The 24,345-nt window shown below is 35.9% G+C and overlaps 1 protein-coding gene across 1 annotated transcript in view; it reads left to right on the forward strand.

Annotated features, from left to right (window-relative positions):
* The window catches only part of LOC145668405 (dual 3',5'-cyclic-AMP and -GMP phosphodiesterase 11A-like), a 713,632-nt gene that overhangs the window by 495,107 nt on the left and 194,180 nt on the right, over positions 1-24,345 (forward strand). The window contains exon 6 of the mRNA XM_081736207.1: positions 14,281-14,370. Within this exon, the coding sequence (XP_081592333.1) occupies positions 14,281-14,370 (90 nt within the window). The remainder of the gene's footprint in view (positions 1-14,280; positions 14,371-24,345) is intronic.

Genomic DNA, 24,345 nt, shown 5'->3' on the forward strand with positions numbered 1-24,345 from the left:
GTCTCTTATAACATCGGTACAGAAAGGGACAATAAACTCTAAACCCACCAAACCAACCAAGCTAATGAAGAACGGACATAGTAATGTCACTATAATTTAGACTACGTGAACGATTTTTTAAAGTTTTCATTATGGTAATAAATATAAGTGGAACTAGGGCCTCGAACATTTCTAGATCTTGTTACTCGAAAATAAGCAAATATAATATATACACATGGTGTCAGGAAATAACTTCGGGATGTGAATCCTCGGACGAAAACATGAAAAAGCCTATAGACCAACCTTGGTGCACAGTTGCGTTATTTCAGATATATTGTCCACAGAAAATTGGTCGTAACGGTACAAGAAAGCAACAACTCGAGCAATATTTTGGAGTTTTCGAAAAACGCCTTAAAGTTTTGTTGTATTTGAGAGCAACATAATATGATTTAACCTAAGAAATTTAAGCGAGAATGTTTTTAGTACGGTGACCCGTAACTTTCACTGTATGTTCTCGTGTAAGGATTAAATTCCTTAAGTAATTTGATGTCGTTTTCGAACACCCTGTGAACATACATAGCGAGACCTCGGGTCACGAACTTTATATCTATTCCACTGTAGGGATGGATACGAGTGAGTTTTCTTTGAAACTCGACTCGACTCGAAGCAGACATTTTTGAGCTCGGCTCAAAAAATTTCCTCCAACTCGACTCGAATTCAGGTCGAGTTTCGACTCGAGTCGAGTCGTGTGTAGTTTCAATTACTATTTTTAAGTATCCAACATAGATAATAGGTCAATGATACTACTACTACTTATATTATTATTATTATTATTATTATTATTATTATTATTATTATTATTATTATTATTATTATTATTATTATTATTATTATTATTATTATTATTATTATAACATCATGTATAACCAAGAATGTAGGCGGGGTGTACCTGTATACTAAAAACTAGTTGACTTCCGATCTCGATCACCGATAAGTCTTCAAGAGGCAAGGACATTGTTCACGAGGATCTGGGTTTGAGTTCCGGAGAAGAAAGTATTCAGGCTCGAGCCAAAAATTGTTAAAAGTTATAGGGCGCCGGTCAAACATGTTCAAAACTGCTCGGCTCGGGTCTAGGGTTGTCAGTGGCTCGAGCGGCTTGGTTCATAGCTCATTCACTATCGAGCCGAACCGAGAAGTGAGCCAAGCCAACAGCTCACCCAACCGAGCCAACTCGAGCAATCGGCTCAGTTGAGCCGAGTCGAACCGAGGCGATGAACTCGTTTCAACGGAGCTGGCTCGAGCCGATGGCTCATCTCAGCTGAGTTGGTGAATCATCTGAGTCGAGTCGGTAGCTCATCCCAACCGAGCAAGCTCGGGCCAAAAGCTCAATTATGCCAGCCGACGGCTCGTCTCAACCGAGATGGCTCAAGCCATTGGCTCAATTGGGCCGAGTCGATGGCTCATCTGATCCAAGCCGGCTCGAGTTGTTCGCTCAGTTGAACCGAGTGCCGAGCCGATTGACATCACCACTCGGGTTGGGCTTCTGCTTGAGTTCAAAAATTCGAACGTGCAGATCTCAGCTTTGATAGTAAGAGCTACAATATATACTTATATTGATGCTCATGACACTTGAGGCTGTCTCGTTATAAAAAATAAAAAAATTATTGTCGTCTCGTTATCGAGACGAGACGAGATGCGAGTAGTGTTCCTTGTCGTGAGCAACACTAAAAGTATTTCACACTGCTGCTTACATTTCTCATGGCTTTCGCTTTCCAGTCTAATCAGACCATTATTTCAAAACGAGTTAAAACGAGCTGAACGAGCGAGCCATTTAACAAACTCGACTCACTCGAAACTCGACGTCAAAAACAGTGACTCGGCTCGGAACTCCACTCGAGAAAATTACCTTTGACTCGACTCTAAACTTTACTCGAGTTTCGAGTCGAGTCGAGTGTTAGCTCGACTGGTGCTAAAATTATCCAAAGATCCAAAATTATTTTCATATTGAAGTTCATAGAATTTGTATGTGTATGTTAAACAAACAATTGATTTAAACCAATAAAATAATATAAATGGTTCAGAACCAGAGTGAACTCAATTGATTCATATTTTTATTCTCTTCTTATATTTATATGCAAATTAAATTAGGTCGCTAAATTTTTGACTCTGTGAACTAACTTGGAGGAATAAAGTATATCTTCTGTACTTTGTACTGATTTAACTTGTGCAGTTTTTTTTCTCTTCTTGTAAAGCGATTCTTAAAATATTCACAAGTACAGTACATGCAATATCAGTACAATATATCTTTATCAGGTGTTCTCCGTGGATGAGTCTGTAGAATTGTCACTTTTGTAATCAGGCAGGGGTCCCAGGTTTGAGCCCAGCTAGAGGACAATTTCTCTCCGATTCAAACCGAGTAATGGTTTGTAACCCACTTTAAACTGTAGGTCCCGTCCTTCATAACCCCCCTGTTACATAAGAACGGGCTAGAAAATACTTATTTCTATCCATATGTAATCTAAATAAATTAAAAGTTTTGTAGCCATGGCCCCTTCTTTAAAAAAAAAAATGAATAACTGCAACTTGAGGGTGCTAATTCGACTGATCTCGGTCTCAATCTTAAGAAGTGACCGCAAACCGGTCCAACTCGAGGTCAAAGGTCAACTAGCTGTTTTCGCTCAGAATCAAGACTTTCATTACAAAAATGTGTTTTATACTTCCCGCTTTATCCCAACTTAGGCTCTAGCCCAATCTATCTTATTCTCTTATCAATTTCTTAACTGTAACTGTGTGAACCAAATAACCTCTCAGATGTTTAAGATTTTTTATCCCTTATTACAAATCTAAAGTATGTTTTATTCATGCAAATAATCTTATGTATTAGCTTCCCTAACTCACTCCTTTGTTCAGACACGCTACTCGGTTTGGCTTATTCAATCTTGAACAGTAATGAATGGGCAGACTAGTAAATAATTTGAGCTCTACTGGTAAATCATTTGTAAAACTAGTTTACATATGACCTCGAGTTTGACTTATTTTATTATTTAAAAAATAAAGGCCACGATTATCCACAAGATAAAGAAAATGGTTCAAAAACAAGTAGCAGTGCCACGTGTACATCACGCAGAAGAGTTTGGTGTCTGTGGTACGATATTTTCACAATTAATATTGAAACTGTAAATTGTAGTAGATTTCTACCACTTCCGGTTTTAGTAGAGAGATTAGACTAGAGACGAAATATATTCTTGGAACGCCTAATAAATTGTAGAAAACCGCTTCTTATCTATTACAGTTTTTATTCTATAGCCATCAAAGTTAAAATCGGTAGTAGTTGATTTCCATTTCTTTTGGAAGACAGACTATAGTAGTTATTTTTAGAAAGCTGAATAGAAAGCAAAAACCCGTTTCATTCCTGTTCTATGGAGATCACTATTAAAACCGAGCTTTCAATTGAAGATCACAAGAAGAGATGAAAGGTACACCTGAGACGCTTGAGAGCTGCTCGATTGGAAGAAACCGTTTTCGTCTATTTTTTTTTTTTTTACCGTTTTTGCTATATATAGATCAATATTTATTGAAAGCAGAAATTATAGTTGATTTGAACCATTGTAGGTTGTAGTAGAGTTAATAATAGAGTTAATAATATATTCTTACGAAGCAGAAAACCGGATCTCACTAGATATTGCCGTTTTCGATCTATGGTGATCAAAGATCAAACCAGAAATGGTTTACTTAAATCACTTCCGGTTTGGGTAGGTAGTTTTAATGACAAATAAAATTCCTTACTCTTGACTATATTTTGAGCAAATTTGGTGATGATCCATCAAGCAGTTCTTTAGTTTTTTCTTTTAATTTTTCTTTCTTTTTTTTCACACACGTGCACACACAGGTATGGTAAATATATAAAGGAGTAGGTAAACCAAATTCTAGTTATTCAAAAACCAAACAAGGAAAACTTGGTTTTTGCCTCCCCTGCATACAATTAATCCATTCTAACCACAGAAACGTTGCACTGTCTGTTTTCTATGATAAATAATATAAAATGAAATGAAACCTATCCTTCCAGAAAACAAAAGATAGGTAAATAAGAAACATTTAGACTTTTCTTCGTTGTATAGTTTTGAGTGGCAGAGAGGTGAAAGCTACTGCTTGGAAGAAGAATCCATCCGTTTCAAGGCATGGGCGCCGATCCTGGGGGACCAAGGGGACCCGGGACCCCCTCAAAGCACATGTGGGCTCCCTTATTGTATTTAAGAATATATAATATTTGGAATAATTTGAATGCAATTTGTTTTAAAATCCTCATATATGCCTTCTCCATCTAAATGAGGCCCCCCATTTTACAGAGAAATCGGCGCCCTTGTATACAGGCGCGGATCCGAGGGAAGGCTATAGGAGCTATAGTCCCCCCTTAACGATCAGGTATACACTGGTTAAAATGGGCTTCAATTCTGCTTTACACTGGATAAAGCTGCAAGCTATGGTTTAGCCCCTCCCTTGTTCATATCCTGGAACCGCCACTGTATCTATCTATCTATCTATATATATATATATATATATATATATATATATATATATATATATATATATATATATATATATATATATATATATACAGGGCCGGATTTAGGGACTGCAAAGGTGCACTTCCCCCCTTTGTTGTAAATATACACTATCTAAAATGAGAAGCGAGCAGTGAAAATAGCAACACATTCCGAAACTTTTTGCCATCATGTATCTGTTTGGGGCTTAAAAGAAAGCAGAGCTTTGCAAAAGCATGATTTTCTGAAGGTTGAAGGAAAAGAATTCACCAAGCAAAATAATATAACTTTTGTCAAGCAAGTAAGAAAACATAAGGCAAGAGGAGAGAAGGACATTTTTGTCCTGCATTCCACTTGCGTCCCTGTTTCAAATATTTCGGCCAGTAGTTACTGAAAAAGAAGATACAACGTACAAGTCGAGTCGAGACTGTCGGCGACCGAGCCCAGACATAATATATAAGATCTTTATTCCTTAAGCGATACTTGGAAACAAAATTTGATTTAAATCTGACCAATAGTTACCGAGAAATAAAGTACAACATACAAATAGAGCCGAACCGAGCCTGCCCTTTGCTGAGTCGGCCACTAAGTATAGAGATGTTTATTCTTTGGATAATGGGCTATCTGCACACCAAATTTCGATGATATTTGGCCAGTAATTACGGAGAAATAAAATAGAACATACAAGGCAAGCCAAGCCGAGCCTATCGCCGACCAAGCTCGGCCATCACATGTAGTGATCTTTATTCCTTAGATGATTGGGTACTTGTACATCTAATTTGGTTTAAATTTAGCTGGTAGTTAATGAGGAATAAAGTACTACATACACACATACTTAATTACATCTGGAGTAAAACTACAAGCTCCCTTATGCTTACTAAGGAAAGTAAAAAGAAAAGTTCTAACATTACAAATGGAACATATTTCATGTAAGCAGAATCCACTTTCAACATTACAACACTAATGGGGAGAGCTTGAGGCGGGTGAGCCCCCCTGACTACGCCACTGCACTTTTGAGACACTTGAGAGCTATCCGAATGGAGAAAACTGCTTTCATCTACCGCTCTTGCTCTATGTAGACCAATATTTATTGAAACGAGAAATTATAGTTGAATGAACCACTTCCGGTTTTATTAGAGAGTTAATAATAGAGATTAAATATGTTCTTACGAAACTGAAAAACGATCTTAATACGTATTACGTTTTTCGATCTATGATGATCAATGATCAAACCGGAAACGGTTTCTTTAAACCACTTTCGGTTTGAGAAGACTATTTTAATAACAAACTCACTTCCTACTTCTTGACTCTTTGTATTTTTACCAAATTTGGTGATGATCCATGAAATACTTTATTTATTTATTTATTTTTGTCACACACTAACACACGCGAATAAGGTAAATATATAATGGAGTTTTGATAAACCAAACTCTAGTTATTCAAAAAAAACTTACAACGAAAACTTGATTTTTGTCATCCCTGCACACAATTTATCCGTTCTAACCACAGAAACATCGCACTGTGTGCGTTTTTGTGATAAATATTATAAAATGAAAAGAAATCTATCCTTCCAGAAAACAAAAGAAATAGGCAAATATATAAGAAACATTTAGACTTTTTTTGGTTTACATTTGTGAGTGGAAGAGATTAAAGCTACTGCTTCGAAGGACAATCCATCCATTTCAACCAACAAAAGATGTAGAAAAGCAATTGGAAAGACATTCCATACTGAGGTTTCAAAGATCATTATCTTTGTTCTACGAAGTATTTTGTTGACACGTGAATCATACCAACTTACGCCGAAAAAGCACATTCAGATAATTGTGTCGTAAAGTTGTGGGAAATCAGTGGGAAGTGGGAGGTGGGAGTGGAAAGAGAGACTGCTCAAGGCATAAATGATTATGAAATTGGAGGGGTAGACACGGGTTTCACTTTTCAAATTGTCATAATACATCCCTCCTCAGCATTTGTTCTTCAAAGAATGTCATCCATAGTAATTCATGAGATTTGCAAGTGGTCTTTTGACTCTTTACCTGCAGTAACTCAATACGGAAGAATGCATTACAATTAATCCAAGTAATTAGGTGCAAAATTGTGACAGTCATCTGAATTGTATTACTCTTTGCAAACAAAATTACCAGTTCCTAAATGCAGTATTTTCTAAGATATTTATGAATTAAATTTTACATGTTATAAAGATTCTGAAGCCTCTGATGATGGGAAGACATCCCCTTAAGCTGTAGGTCATGTCTGACAGTGGCGTAGTCAGGGAGGAACACCCGGCTCAAGCCCCTTTCCATTAATATTGCGATGTTGAAAGTGGATTCCGCTTACATATAGTATGTTCTATTTGTGATCCTGATGTTAGGACTTTTCTTTTTAGTTCCCGGCGTAAGCTGATCGGATGTTGTACTTTTACTCCAGATGTACTGTAATTATGTGTGTGCATATGTAGTACTTTATTCCTCGGTAACTATCAGCTAAATTTAAACCAAACTTAATGCGAAAATACCCAATCATCTAAGGAATAAAGATCACTACATGTGATGACCGAGCTCGGCCGGCGATAGGCTCGGCTCGGCTTGCCGTGTATGTTCTATTTTATTTCTCCGTAACTACTGGCTGAATATAATCGAAATATGGTGCGCAGATAGCCCATTGTCCAAAGAATAAAGATTGCTATACTTTACAAAGCGACAGGGCAAAGGACAGGTTCGCCTTTACAACAACAAAAGAACTACGAATATATTTTGTTTGATGGAAGGTGAAGGGGCTGAAGTATAATCTTGGGTGTGAGAATGTGTTCATTTGGCCCTGTACATTGTCAGTTATTCGCTTCAAACGCCATATTTCTTACCTTTTCATGCCGGCATATGTAATGACTTCTATATATTGATTTGCTATATATTACAGGCACGCCACGAAACCTCAAGTCTGAATCCAGCAACAAGATCATATAGTTTTTTTCTTTTTTTCTTTTTCCTTTTCTTTTTCCTTTTTTTTTTTTGCAAGATATAATTTATGCAAATGTTTATCGCCAAACTGAAATATTCAGTCATCATTGGCGATCTGGCGATCGAAAATTCCAACCTGGCGACAAATTTGGTACATGGTTTTGTTTTATATTACTTAGGCACCAGACAAGGATTGGAAAAAATAGTTTTATTTTTTTTAAAAAAAAAAGAACAAAACATGTGTTTAAACATAAAAAAATGTTCAAAACGTTTTAAACATGTTTTAAAACACAGACGAAAAAAACATGTCAAACATTTTGAACAGTTTAAAACATGATTTTTAACATGTTTCAAAATCATGTAATAACTTATTTCTTAGGACTTTTTGCTCTTTACTAGCAACCGACCTTTTCATTTATTTTATCCTGATTAATAACACTGTGCTGGGTACAGAATATTTCAGTATAGATTAGTAATTCTCAACTTATTTCATATTCCAACCCCTTTTTATTACACAATCTTGCCAGTGATTCTCATAAGTACTTTCTTGGTTGTAATTAGCTTTTTAGGTAGATTTTAAAATCTACCTACTGTGGAGATTTCACACAATCTATCAATATGCATGGTGAAACAAAAGTCCTCACCACCCTTGTGCGTTAAGAACGGATTGAGGGAGAATGATGAAACCTTTAAGTGGTCTGACACATCAGATAGTGCTATCAAGCATCATGGCTGCCATTTTTGATTGGAATTCAAAGTTTCAAATACAAATGGAGTCATGTTACGTGTTTTAAGGCTAGAACTTTACCAGAAATACGCTTGTGCGGTTACTTTAGCCTTAAAACAAGTCATTTCGGAGTTACTGCTTCTGAAAATTTCCTAATTATGCTCTTAGGGGCTAAGATCGCGTTTCATGGAGGCGGGTGTGATTTTTAATTGCAAAAATTTGATTACTATTTCAGAACACTCATACTAATGAAATTATCTTAAAATAATATGTTTTCGAAAAGTAATGATAGTTTGAAGCCCACTTCATGTTGTGCTAACTTTAGAATATTTTCTGCAAGCCTATGTAATTGGTTGTTTTTTAAGTCAATAATTCATTAAAGAAAAGTAATATATGAGGCGTTCAGAGCACTATGGATCCAAGTCCATTTTCAATAAGGTTCAGGTTTGCTCAGCAAATGAATTCTATTTCCAAACGTAATATTTTCGCAGTCAAGAGTCCGCAATAAGTATAACTAAAACCACGTTAAAGGCCGTGGGGTAGTTTCATATGACAGCCGCTAGATAGGGGCGTTAAGGGGGCAGGAGGGCATCCGCCCCCACCCCACCCTGAATTTCAGACTTTGGGGGCAGTAAGGCAGTTTTAAAAACCTTTCCATAAGCAAGATCCAACAAAATAAGTTTGAGGTCCTTACAGCGAGTAAATAAGGAGGAAATACAGATGATCGAAACTGGAAAGTTGTTCCAAATGATGTCGTTTTTTTCTTCCCGTAAAACTAATGTTAAGCGATTCCAAGTTGTACGGAGACTGACAAGGTACATTCGCGAAGTGTCCCCTCGGAATTCGTGTAACATTGATTCAAATGCAAAGTTCTCCGTGGCCCAATGTGTATTGTACTAATTTAAGCGGCCCATACCGGTAATTTCCATATTTATGGGCCTTCATATATCCGGAATTCAATCATACACTACTATAACACTCGGACACAAAGTTGCTTTTAGTTTCTTTAGATTTCACTGGACATGAATATGGGCATATGCAGAACAAATTGAATCAAGTACTCCTTCTCTGACATATGTTACCCACCTTGGCCGCCATCTTGGATTTAACTTTCGGTTTTTCAAATGGCAATAGGTTCAAATGATACATCAAATTAATGTAAACTTTTCTCGGAATTTCATTGGTGTACTGAGTTTTATCGTAGCTTGTATATACCATTAAATGTCAAGCACTTCATATTGAACCAAATAGAAAGTTGTGCAGGGCCCCGTGTGTATATGCAATCTTTTATGTGTTATCGTTGATGAAATATTCTCTGAACTTATATACATGCAGACACACAGATGTCAATACGGAAATGGTAGGTCTTCACCCAAATCTGGCCGTATCTGGATCTACATTAGGCATTTTGACAGTAATACAATACTTCCTTATTATAGTATAACATGGAAGTAATAACAATCACTCATGGAAATGTAATAAGATTATGACACCTATGTTGTAAGGAGTTTACCAGTTAGAAATTGTTTTGATTTGTCAACACCAAAAACGTAAGCGTAACTGATATTAACCTGCAATGTCTATTCGCAAAGTGGCTGGAGGGAATGAACATGTAATACCTTCCAAATGGTACAAGCTACGGTAAAATACATTACACCAGTGAATGTAAACGTAAATGTCCGATGTAACACTTGCACCTATTTCCATTTGAAAAACCAAAAGTAAAATCTAATATGGCAGATCTAAGATGGCGGCCGGGATGGGTAACATGTGTTAGAAGCAGTACTTGATCGAATTTGCTTTTCATATGCCCATATTCATGTCCAGTGAGTAACATCTAAAGAAACTAAAATGAATTTTGTGTCCGAGCGTTATGGTAGTGTATGATAGAATTCCGGATATATGAAGGCCCATAAATATGCCAATTACCGGCATGGGCAGCTAAATTTTGTACAATATACATTAGACAGCAGAGAACTTTGTATTTAAATCAATTTTACACGAATCTCGAGGGGACACTTCACGAATGTACCTGGTGAAAACCAACATGTAGGCTACTATATCAACGAATGCCTGCGATATATTAATTTCAGAACCGCAAGAACCCTATGTTTGTTTTCTGAATACAACATGAAAAAATTGTTTCCATGATAATTCTTTTATATGCTTTTTAATATCAGTTCTACAAGGGGTACAACCTTCGACTATGACACTTTCTCGCAAGTTAACTTATAAGCATTTAAACAATACAATGAACGTTAAAAATCAAAGGGAGAAAAAGAGACAAAATAAACTGTAGATTACCATATTGCCACGAGAAGTCAAAACATTCACATGAGAAGAAAATAGTCTTCTGAATGGGTAGCACTTTTTGACAATTTTCTTTCTCTGGCAGATTTTTTTTTTATTTTTTTTACAAAAATAAGATAAAATAGAAATATGTTTAAAGGTGCAAAGGTGCACGTGCACCCCCTTCCTTGTAAATATACACCACCTAAAGTGAGAAGCTAGGAGTGAAAATAGCAACACTTTCCGAAATTTTCCTCTGTCATGTTTCGATTTGGGCTTAAATCAAAGGGAAGTTTTGCAAAATCGATAGTTTAAGTCAATTTTCTAAAAGTTCAACAAAAGGATTCACCGAGAACAGATACTTAGGATATTCAGGGCATTTCCTCATTCACACCACAGGTGCCTAAAGGCATTTAAAAAAATCCAATTCAATTCAAATGTAGGCCTACTGGTAGTTATTGGTGCACCCCTCAGAAGATCCTTTCTACCAAATCTTGTGTGTTGGTCCCCCTTGATGAGTTTCTCGCTACGCTACTGATGTCTGATATGTATTTGATTTATAAACTAAATTGCTTGCAAGCAAATGAAATGTCCTTCCTGCTTCCCTGGGGGCCAGTATATGTGTAACTTTGGTGAATGTAGCTCCGGGTTCGATCCTTGTTGGGAAGTGAGCTCGAGCTTCAACCACATTGGTCAGTGCAAGACTGTTGTAAAATAGACATATATGGTGACTACCGGCAGTGAACTCCTTCATGCCTAAGCGCTTAGCGTACGCGCCTTTCGCCTGGAAGACCCGGGTTCGATTCCCGGCGTGAGCACATGTGGTTTCGATTCCATGTTAATCAGTAGGTCCCGTCTCATAAAGCCTCGCTGCCGAAAAGGACGTTAAACTCCAAATCAACTCAACTATCGGCAGTGTCATCACAAGTAGTAAAAATCTTAACAATAAGCTTACATTAAAAACTTCACTCTTTGATCATTTCTCTTTTTCCTCTTTTTAAATACAGAGCAATCAAAGTAATGCTATTCTCAAAGGACATGTACCTGAGGGCTTAAGGCAGCGTTTTCCAACCTTTTTCAACTTGCGGCACACTACAGGTGTAACTTGAATTCTCGCGGCACCCATATATATATATATATATATATATATATATATATATATATATATATATATATATATATATATATATATATATAATTACCGTGGTATTTTAATGTGATTACTAATTTCCTTCCTACAGAGAAGAAAGCTCGATCACTGATTTTCCCCCGTGCTAAATCATTATACTTATTTTTCATTCTAATTTTAAAATAGAAAACAATAGCAATGAAACACAGGACTCGGGTTTTTAAAAATCCACTTTCTCTTTCGAAAACTGTATCTAACCTCTAACTAAAAGGGAAGATCACTAAATAACGAACAAATAAACAAATCTCCTATACTTTTAAAACACAAATGTAGGTAATTTGTATGCATGCTTGCTTTGTTGAATTTATTGAATGATATGTTAAAATTTCAAGTTACGAAATAGTCTGCAACAATAAAGAAGTAATAATGGTCATGACAATGATAAATACGTTTATCAACATTAAAAATGTACAGAAAAGTAACACAGTATGAAATATAAAATTGTAGATTTATAGTAGAGGTTCATAGTAATGTGAAATATAAATATACATTTTCCCCTGTCTTGCAATTTGGTTCGTATAGAATTAATAATTTGTTTCGATTTTCTCGCGGCACACCAGTGTGCCGTGGCACACCGGTTGGGAAACGCTGGCCTAAGGTGTTTACTGAATCTTAAGTATGAGGAAAAAGAAAACAGACTGAAAAACGTGGAATTTATTTACTAGTATAATGGAGATTCTTTTAAAGCCAGAGCTCCTCCGTGGCTAAGCGGTTAGCGTACGCGCCTTTGGCGTGGGAGGCCCGGGTTCGATTCCCGGCGGGAGCTCATGTGGTTCGGATTCCACGTTAATCAGTAGGTCCACGTCTCATATAGCCTCGCTGCTGAACGGGACGTAAAACTCAAAATCAACTCAACTCAACTCTTTTAAAGCCAACCTTAGACTCCCTGTCGCCAAGGATGTTTAAACGTTACTCAAGCGTAACTCCAAGACCATCAGAATTGAAGAAGATGAAATACAGGTACAAAAGGTAACCGATAAAGAAAAGAGAAACATAGAAATGGTACTAATCATAACAAAAATATGTCTACTTACACAAAAATGTTCTGCAGAATTTCAATACGTTTCATATCGCTAAAATCAAGGAACAAAACCCTTTGGGTTCGAGAGAGAACTGGTATTCAGTGGAACCAGTTTTATCTTAACAATCTCAAGCAGGTACGACATACGTGGGTATTTCGAGTAACGTTAATCCCTTGGTGACCGTAACTACAATACCAAAATGCAGAATGTTCCATTGAGTAACGTTACTCAGCGTAACATAATTCAGAGCGTACCATTTTAAAAGTTACACTGACCAATAACGTTATTAACTAGGTGCAGAAATGGGTTACAAAATAGTAACCGTAACAGATAACAAATTGTAAATATTGCACATTTCGTTAAGTTATCCACCCTTGGAGAAAACCATAGTTAAAGAGACGAATAAAAGAAATTCAAACCCGTTTCAGAGAAGAGACGGGTTTGTTAGTGGACGTTCCTAAGCAAGGCATTGGCAACACGAACGATGAGAACACTTCAAGAAGGTTTTATATTGACCACGAAACTGCTGCCCGAATAACTGGTGTGGATTTAAACTTGATTTTAAAAAATCAAGATTATTCTGTAGGCAATTTCTAGTGGCCATGAAATAGATGTGGAGAAATTTCAGAACTTCGCTACTGCCACTGCAGAACCTTATGTGAAACTATATAATTTTATCCGATGATTCCAACCCTACATAAAGTTTTAATTCATGGCCCAGCAATTATAAAACTTGCTATATTGCCTATTGAGCAACTCTAAGAGGAGGCATCTGAGGCTAGAAAGAAACATTTTCGAGGACGCAATTCAGCAATAATAGCAGCCGTCTTCAATGAGCCACATCCTAATCGCGTCCTTCAGCCAAAAGGATAATTTCAGTTCTTTCGTCTCGAGTTAACATCCCATCCTACCTACAAGAAAAATAGAGACAGTCAGCTTCCGTCCACACATAACAAAATTTAAATATGAAAGATAACATAAAATACCCTAAATTCATTTACAACTTCAAAACGGTTGCAGGTTTTTGGAAAAATAGGCTTTACCGCTGGATTTCTCTTCAAACGGGGATGTTGTTTAATATGCCACATACCATATTGTCGTTTAAAATAAACAAGTTAACTCCAATATGGCGGCCACCAAGATGGCAGACGACAACCTTAACCACGTCATAATATTTCTCCCTACCACCAACATTAATCCCAATTGACTTCGGATCGACTGCATTTACAGTTTTTTCAAATATTTAACCCGGTCCAGAATTTTGTCCACCCCTATATCTAAAAAGAAGTGTTGTTTCTATTTGATGTTTATATTACTTTTTTTTATCCATTATTTGATGTAGCTCCTACAATTCGCTCCACAAGATGAGAATGTATTTGTGTATGAGTCTTTGTGTATATATATATCTATTCCATTATAGCTTTTGGAAAACTTCAAATATGAGTTTTTGAAATGAAAACATATCTGTTAATCTGCTTTGTTTCTTTTGAGTATTCTTAATATTCAACGTCACAAATTGTATATATAACTCATTTCTATCTTTCTGTTACGTAAATATATAATTCTCTTTTACTTCCAGTTATTTGAAACATACTTACAGTTCGTGGGAATCGCTATCACTAACGCTCAAATTGTAGAAGCTTCCAGACAGGAATACGAGAGAAATAGGGTAAGTTTTATATGTATATATTTTCTTTATACAATGTTCTAAAATATTTTAAATGATGGTAATGTTGTCTTAAAGAATATAAATAATGGATAGTAGTCATAATTAAAATATATTATTTTGTCCTAACATATGAAATACTGAAGTACTTGAAGGATAACTGTCTTTATTTTAGAATATTATTTCAAAAGGAAGATATATATATATATATATATATATATATATATATATATATATATATAATTGGCAGTAAGAAAGAATTATTTTTTGGGAAAATAATCACTATTTTAAAGACTTAACGCATTATGGAATACCACTATATGTACATAAACTTTCCACAATTAGGTTCACTTCACAGAAGACTTTCCAAAAATCTTTAAAACATTTCATCCACTTAGATAAATATTTACATACAAAATCTCTCTGTCAAACCATCGCTGTTCAAAATCTTGTAGGCTAAAATCTCACATGGTCAAAACAAAACATCGCATGCCCGAAATCTCACGGACAAGAAACTCGGGGATCAAACTATCTCCTAGCCAAAATTTAGCAGAGTCAAAACATCGTTGTCTAAAACGACGGAGATCTAATGTCGTCGGAGCAAAGCTCATAGTCCGAAAACTCGTCAGAACAAAACCTCGGCATATATACATAAAAAAACATAGGAACGTAGGGATCCCCTATAACCTGGCAAGTAATCTCTACGTTCCTTTGGAGAATCCCTCACACATATCTTGCGGAAGTTTGAAGCATACATTTTTCAATCGAGTAGGTATGACTTCGAGTGTCATGTTCTAAACCACACTTTCTACGTTGCGTTGTTTTTGAATTACAGCCCTCTGTTGTTCATTTTTCCCACACTTTCGGCACCTTATATTGCCGAAAGTATCCCTCATTGACCAAAGTTCCAGAGGGCTTTTTTGCTTGTTTCGGTGTCAGGAATCAGCTCCCGAAGTTTGTTCAAGGTAGTTTCTTATCACCCTAATATATATATATATATATATATATATATATATATATATATATATATATATATATATATATATATATATATATATATATATATAAGAGTTTCTGGGTCATAATAATAATAATAATAAGAAGAAGAAGAAGAAGAAGAGAAGAAGAAATGATTAAGTAACATGGGCCCAGAAATTCTTATTTTAGACACTAGAAGCTTATAAACTTGACTAGTTTAAATGAACAGATATACTTGCGTAATCATTAAACAAACCGAACTTAAGGGAAATCCAACGAATCCAGCATAATCATCTCTGGTTTTGGTTGGGAAACTTTCAGGTTTCTACAATATACGTATAACTTCTCGTTTTCCATGAAAATCAGAGGAACGTAACTCCATTTTCGTAAGTTTACAGGCGAAAGGACAAAAGTTTCATTTTCTTAGAAAGATGTGTTTTTAATAGGATGGTAATTGAGCTACATTAGAACAGATGGTCGACAAGGAGAACAGATGGCATTACGTTCCATTTACACCAAGTGAGGCCTTCAAAATTATGTCCAAACAAATAGGAAACGAATACCACATTTTTGGAGTTACGTTGCCCTGGTTCTCATGCGACGATATGTAAGTCCCAAATGCCCCTGATTGATTCTATTTTAGTTAAATTGTTTGATGAGTGTAAACTACGAATTCTAACAGGAGTTCAAAATTTTTGCCAAGGATTTAGTACTTCATAAATCCAATAAGTTAAGATAAAACTCTGTATGTATAAACTTGTCTTTAAAAATAAACGAATTTGAGAATTTCGCTTTTATGGTTGAAACAGGGGCAATTTATAGTTTTTTTTTTACACATTCAATTCGATATTGTCCATCTCATAATCACGGGAAAACGGCTGAGTTATGCGGAATGAGTTTTCTGTCTACCGTACTCAGATGTATTTTCACACTAAAAGTATTTTCTGTACTAAATAGATTTTAATTGAGAATAGTTCTTCTCTGTCATGAAGAGGTTACTAAAACGTTATCGGTAAAAGAAGACTGTCTATGAAATCTATCTGAGAGTGTCTATGAAATAGAGAGATCTGTTCCATAGTTCGAGGGCTATCTTGTAAATAAGAACGTATTTTCAATAGAAACTGGTAAATATAAGATAGTACCATACATTTTTGGTTAGTTCTTCTACATGGCGTTTCGACAAGTTTTTGTATGCCCACATCGTAGAAACCATTCGCCTACCATCGAAACTAATCTTAAACTGTTGTTCTAAGTCATTTTTCTTTCACTTTCTACAATATACATTCTTAATTTGCTGTAAGAATTAAAGATGTTTAATAAATATAAAATAGACGAATCTCATTTCGGGGACCAGGAGATCGTGTTGAGACCCAATTTGCCGCTATGACTACATTCCTTAGTGTTACTAACTTTCAAAGAGTACGTGTTTCAATTCATGGGTGAGTTCTTTCCAAGAAGATTACGCGGGAAAGAGAATACGTAGCGAGTGCCATCTTAAATCAATAAAATTAAGTTCCTAATCTTGTGCAGTATTCTTATACCTTCTCTAGTTTAAGAATAGAAAATAGGTCAGTGACTGGTGTTATTTACACGAAAGAAGAGCACGCGCGCACTATGATGAATTGTCATGATTCTTTTGTGGACATCTTTTGTCACCGTCAGATCCACAGATTAAAGGAATGCTTCCTGCGGTCACAAAGCTGGTTAGAACTGTTTAGATATGCCACAAGAGAAAAGAAAGGAGGAGAAATGGGGACACTGTCACTGGAAGAATGTTTAAAAGTAAGCAACCCCCAAGTTTTCTTTTGTTGAGCTTCAGTCAAGGACGCTAGAATCGTTGCTTGGCTAATGAATTATTCAGCGGAGGACGTGGCATAGATAAAGCGTTGTGTAAATGGAATGGAAATAGCCTACCCTTGCTTCACGTACGCAAACATTCTCCAAACGAGCGGAAGTTTGGAATATTACACTAATGACGCAATCTAGCGAGCATAGAAGGACAAAAGGATAGAAATGTCTCTTGAATAGATTTGTTCTGGTTGTTGGAATGTTTGAGGAATTTTCGACAACTGTGTCGTTTACACTAGCAAGGGTGGGTCGCTTTGAATGTCAGGGTTTCTTCGTTTTACTTCTCTATATTAATGGCCAAGTGCAATTCCAAGCTCGGACGAATAAGTCATAGATGTCTAGTGTTGCCAGATTTTTTAGAGAAAAATGTAAGATCTTACCATTTTTAGGGAAAAACACGAAAGATATGTAATATTCAGAATGTTCATATAGCAAACACAACTATAAGATTTTACATAGGAACATAAAATACTTTTAATTGAAAACTGGGCAGTTATATTAAAATAATTGCAATATATAAAACACCATATATATATATATATATATATATATATATATATATATAGAGAGAGAGAGAGAGAGACGAAAATATAGATATATATTTTGGGTTAATGCAGAAGTTCGTGCGGTTCTTATATTTTATATTTTATTTTTATTCTGCTGTTCTGTTAATTCAAATACAAATACAACATAGACACAACATTAACATATTCTATGAGTGTAACAATACATTGCATCCATTTTACTGTCACTCACATTAACTCACAATTACTCAGTGATGTATTCACCTCCACTATCTATGACCTTCCGCCAACGTTCAGGTAGCAGCTCAATACCTCGCCTGTAGAACTGTTTTTGTTTTTACTGGAGCAGTTGCTTCATTCCCGTACACTGCACAAATTGTTCTCGAAGATTCTGCTGTACTGGATCCTCGATTAAAATCGAAGAATAAAATGTGACGGAAATGATCACTTTTTTCAACTTGACATTCCATATTAGTTTGTCTGAAATATATACAATAATACGTTCACAATCAAGAAAACGTGTGATTCACAACACACAATCTCCAAACTACGGTAAAACAGTGGAATAATTATAAACAATCGCTTCACGCCGCATTATTGCCAACTCAAAAGAAAACCGCACGAACTTATGGACCGACATACAATGCCTGGTAGGATCTCATATGGTTGGGATTCCACGTTTAACTCTAAGTTATCACTTCATGTACCTTATGAGCTGAAAGACACGCTAAACTTCAACAAACCAAGTGCATTATACAAATCTTTGTTAGCTTTTAACCCTTTCACTGCGTAAGTCGACTTTTGTCGACGGAAAGAAAATTTCCCTAACCTGCGAATGTCGTCTATAGTCAATGTTTAAAAATTATTTATCTCTATCTTGGGATTGTCGAGAATAGTCGCCAAAGATATTCAGAGCCATTTTTTTTTGCGTTCTATTGTTTATCAAAAACAACAGAAGGCAAAAAACTCTCACGGAACCCTTTGGTGACTGCTCACGACAAACCCAAGATACAGACAAATAATTTTTAAACATTGACCATAGACGACATTCGTAGGTTAGGGAAATTTTCTTTCGGTCGGCGAAAGTCGACTAACGCAGTGAAAGGGCTAAGTACATTTTAATGAAAACTTTACGTCTCTTAACAGCCTCACATCTTTATTTTTATACGTTCATAGAATCTTTGGAAAATGTATCGAAATTAAGAACCACATAGAGTTCTACTTTTATTAGTTTACAGCAGTTTCCTGACATCAGTATAAAACGATCGATCTAAACTGAAATGTGGTCGAGACTGTGTTGACAGACGAAGGCTATGATAATTTTCAGCGAACTTATATTGCTTGTAAAACGAGATTATTTTCCGCTTAATTACCTTTACAACAAATCAACCTGACCTAATACTACAAAATAAACTTATAGTTTTAATTTTGTCTTGCTATACCATTGCAGAAAAGTGTCACTTATGGAATACTTATCAGAAAATATGATTTAAATTATGCAGCCTAATCTATCTACCTACAATAGGGTGACCAACCATCCCGTAAAAACGGGATTGTCCCGTTTTTTCACTACCATTCCCGGTGTTCGAAAAATCCTCCCGGGACGCCAAAATGTCCCGTATTTACATACATTGGGTACGAAAAATCTTTGCAATCGCTAAAATTTCTTAATTTATATTATTATTTTCCAAGCTATGTGATTATATTGGAATATGTCTAACTACTGGGCAACGTCATTACAACGTTTGCGATATTGGATGTGGTGGCTGCGCTGTTTTCCCTCCTAGGCCTCCCCCTCTAAGACTCCCACTTCGCAGACGACAGTGCAAGGAGCTGAGTCTCATAAAAACAAACTGTTTTTACTCTCTGTTTCGGGCGGTGGAAGGTTGAGGCGCGGCCCCCCGTGATTTGACTAAGATGTAACACCACTGGCGCAAAACCCGGGGGGATGAGGGGGACATGTCCCCTCCAATCTCGAAACTGGAGGGGACTGTCAGCCACAATAATTAGATTAGATTAGATTTTTTTTTAGAAATGTGACAACTTGTGCCCTATTGCCACTAAGGAAAGTGAGATGAAATTGATGTCCCCCAGAATAAGCCTCAAATTTGCTCGCCTCCCAATGTTGAAGACAACTGCTTTCCTGATTCTCCACAGCATTGTTGAACATCGCTTAAAAAACTGTGGGAACGATCTTACCCGTCCCCTCCCCGCAATGTTGAAGACAGATTTGCGCCGCTGTGTAACACATTACAAAAGGGGAACAAAGGTAGAGAACTATAAAAGTAAAAGTAGAAAAGAAATCTAGTTGTAAGTGAAATTATGTTTAAAAGTAAGAAAATGCAAATAAAAGTGTTGGAATCCGATGCTGACAGTAATTATAAATCCTGTGGGTGACAGATTTGAGCGCTCATATATTTTTAGTAATGTTTTCAAATATTTCATGTATTGTTAGCTGCTGATAGTTACTTGTTATCTAATTAATTCCACAACCTTTCCAATAGGTTTAAAAAGAAAAAGTGTAAATTTGCACCTTTTTGTGAGAGATACAAAGAGAGAGAGAGAGAGAGAGAGAGAGAGAATGGAGAGGCTAAAAAATATATTTAGGGGAGCAACCTATCCAGAAATAAAAGGTGTCCCGTTTTTTCTAGTTGACGATTTGGTCACCCTAACCTACAAGGATACTACAGGATAAATTGAAGGGCAACGGGATTCACTGATACACTGTTTATATTCCTGAGATGAATGAAACAATGGGAATATTTTTATTCATGGTGCATATGTTGATGTCCTGCAGATAAGCTACTTATGCAACTGTAATAGGTTTGACTATTCTGGTATTTTGTAAATTTCTGATTTTTATTAAATGATGTACTTGGCCATAAAAAATCAAAAGCAGTACTCTGAGGTGCGGATTCCCAGACCGTTGCCCGGTTTACCGTATGTAATGGCCGTCGCTGATTATTCTTGATAATAATTCATACATATTTCATGTTTTAACTTTTAAATATTATTTGCCATATATGTTTACTCTTTTTCTTTGAGTATGAAATATAAATCATAAATAGTTGACGCTTGTGCATGTTGTAAGTTGTACCTCTAAAGTACAGATTTCCTTAATGATACCACATTTGCTAGGAATGAATGTCAACTAATTATGAAATTTTATATATCCTGTTCCTACACTCTGTAAGAATGGTCATAAAGGACACGTGTGTGTGTAAGAGAGAGAGAGAGGGCAAGAGAGGGAGAGTCTCGTGTTATGTTTCTACACAACTTTTCGCAGTACACTTCTCCACTGTTCTAATATATCGTATAGAAAACTGAAGTTCCTCAAGTTCTCGGAAACCAAATAATTACTCAAAATGAGAAGGAACATATGAAATGTACGAAATATTAGTGACCATTAGGTTGAGGATACAGAATAATAACGGAGGATATGAAATAGTGGTTTTTATCATTGCTCTTTGCCATTTGTGAGAATTCCAACAGAAAAGAAGACACGTATAGGATTAATGAAAGTTACACAACAAATCCGTAATATGACTATACAGAATGTGTACAATTTTAGAACGATACGACATCTCTAACCTTGATATAATGTGAAGTCTCCATGTGTTGTAATTAATATTTCGTATGAGACGAGAAGTTCCTTGTTTCCTCTTGATGCACCTCTTGAAAATAAGACTAGGATTGAAACAGAAAACATATTTTCCAACTCGATGCGATACACAACAAACAAGACAATGCGAGAAGGGATGAATAATATCTCGACTGTTGTGGGCAGCATTAGTGCAGTCGAATTTTAATAAAGGACTTCAAAAAAGAAGGAGGTTCTCACTTCGATCTTCATGTAAGTATGTTTGTACGTATCGCTGTTCGCTATTACCTAAAGAGCCGTTGCTTATATTTCGATGCGGTTTTTTACTAATCGAATAATCTATTCCCAAGAAAGGTTAATACAAATCAAAAACTGATAAAAATAAGCTAAAATATACTGCAACCAGAAATTTAATACTGTAAATCGGGTTGCATGAAACCAAGGGGTAAGAACACTTTTCAGCTGTCTGTTTCTGAATGATTTAACTCTGGTGAGGTCTTTGGCGGTGTTATAACTGTTTACATGTCTGCCTTGCTCAATATTTGCCTGAATATCATGCACTTTTTCTATGATTGGTCGTCCACTGTGAGAAGCATTTTGGCGATCTAGATTCCCAGAACGAAAGCGACTGTTTTGCTGACTTTATGTCTATGCTCCCTATCTGAAGTGCCTAAATATTCAACTACTAAAGGAAACCTACTGAAGGAAACCCATAGGGAGTCACGATAGCCGTTGGTAGAGGCTTAAATCTGCTTTTAAGAGTCTGACGTTTGACCCCAGTCCATGTGAGTTCGTGACGGACGACATTAAGACAGAGAAAGAAGGGTGAGAGATTCAAATATGTGGACAGAGAGGGATTTACTCGCGTATGCAAGCTTAGAATTGGAGATACAAATGATCAGACAGCATCCATATTGAGAAAAATTGTGATTTTCTGAAGCAAAATAAGAATGATGAGTTCTCAGTAAAACCTGTGAGAACTGATCCGTAGTTGTCGAATTAAGATAGAAAACTCTTCTTTTTTAAGCATCAGATAATCAGATATATGGAGAATAAAGAATTTAAAAGTTCGCGGCTTTCAGAGACGGGTTTATAACCAAGAAGCTTTTGGTTTTGAAGCCATGACGTTAACCACTCATCCACGGATGAGGTTTCTTGGTAAACCACGTTTTCTCGCATATGTCAGAGAATGCCGACACTTTCGAGGCATGAAAATTGGAAATCCGACTCGTATACTCCTATTGGGACCTATGCAAAATATATTTAGAATTGTATTAAGACCTTGACTAACACGTGATGCTAAGTTCCGAATTTAGAGACACGTTAGTAAAGATTACAACAATTTATATCGAAAGAAGCCAGCATCGACTTTTCCACAGGGTTGTCCAAGCACAACAGGAGAAATCAACGTAAGAGAGAATTTTCATTGGTGGTTGGATAGCTCGTGGTTTAGGATTTCTTCCAGCAGGTATAACGTAGATCTACAGCTAAACGTTTGATTCTAACCACATGAGTTCGCGTCGAGAATCGAATCCAGGTTTCCTGGGCCAAAGATCTCTTTATTTTCGTTGTGTTGTGATAGACTGTACTGGTTGTTAAAAGTTAAATACAGCCGTTTTCCTCCATGTGATTGATATGCTGCTGACAGGAGCGTTCTTCCTCTTGCTTACATTCATATGCATATGATTACATGTTATGTCAGTAACTTCTGCCACACATAGAATCTATAGAAATGTAAAGAAAAACAACTGCTGGATTTTAAATCTTTTCCTTGACATTTAAACTTGAAATATGACATAGATGCTTCGCATGGTTATCTTAAATAAACATACATCAATGTTTAGTCTATCTCAAACTTTGTTACTGATAATTATGTCATAATCAAGCAAGTATTATATTATAATTATGTATCCTCCATAGCAAACTTTAAAGAAAGTCTCGTCAGGTGTTTACGACTTTAAATAACCTCCGGGTGTCAATTGTTAAGAAAGCACAGTATACTTGACGGAAACTATTTAAAATACCGAAAGCAATTTATTTTAACGAAACGTTGTTATAATAATAATAATAATAATAATAATAATAATAATAATAATAATAATAATAATAATAATAATAATAATAATAATAATAATAATAATGTGTACGTTTTAAAAAGAACTGTTCGATATATTTACTATATTTTTTATAAACTACTAAATCTGATGAAATTTGTACCTTTTGGAAATTTGATATTGTGACTTGTATTTTACGTCTCAGATCAATTTACGTTTCAATAGATTCATAGTAAAAAAAAATAATTTTAATTGCTTTTAATTTATTTACTGGTAATATACGTAAAGCTTACTTTATACCGTATAATATTTTGACTATAGTATTTTAAGGAATGATCGAAGAATGTGAGTTAGATTCTAACTACCGCATATGGACTTTGTAATAAGTGGAGAGTAGCACAATTTCTCAGTGGCAGAGTACTTATCTATAATGCATAGGGTCTCTATTTCGATCCCCAGCCAAGTAAAAGTTTGTGTTTGACGATATCGTGTCCGTGGGTTTTCTCGAGGTACACTTGTTTCTCATGCTCATATTCTCATTCCACCGAGTCTTCCATCATCGTTGACTTTTCTTAAGAGGCCTCATCCCGGCGAAATTAAAATACCGCTAATTTTACAGTAATTATGTAACATCTTCAAATAGATAAACGATAATCGAAATGTGGAAGAAGAGCGCCCTAGACAATATCATTTTACATGGGATACCGTTATCACGATTCACTTATCTGCTTTCGATTTCGAGCCATTTTGAAAATTGGCATTTATTTTCGCGTTTCTAAACTGCTGAAAACGGAAAGCCACTAGGTGACTTGTGATAATGGTACCTTACGCAAAATAATATTGTCTAGGGCGCTCTTGTTCCACATTTCGATTATCTTTTATCTATTTGAAGATATTACATAATTACTGTAAAATTAGCTGTATTTTAATTTCGCCGGGATGAGGCCTCTTAATCATCCGTCTGCCTTAGCCT

Source organism: Thermobia domestica, chromosome 13, assembly GCF_964235325.1.
Source record: "Thermobia domestica chromosome 13, izTheDome1.hap1.1, whole genome shotgun sequence".
In the NCBI taxonomy this organism is placed as follows: domain Eukaryota; kingdom Metazoa; phylum Arthropoda; class Insecta; order Zygentoma; family Lepismatidae; genus Thermobia; species Thermobia domestica.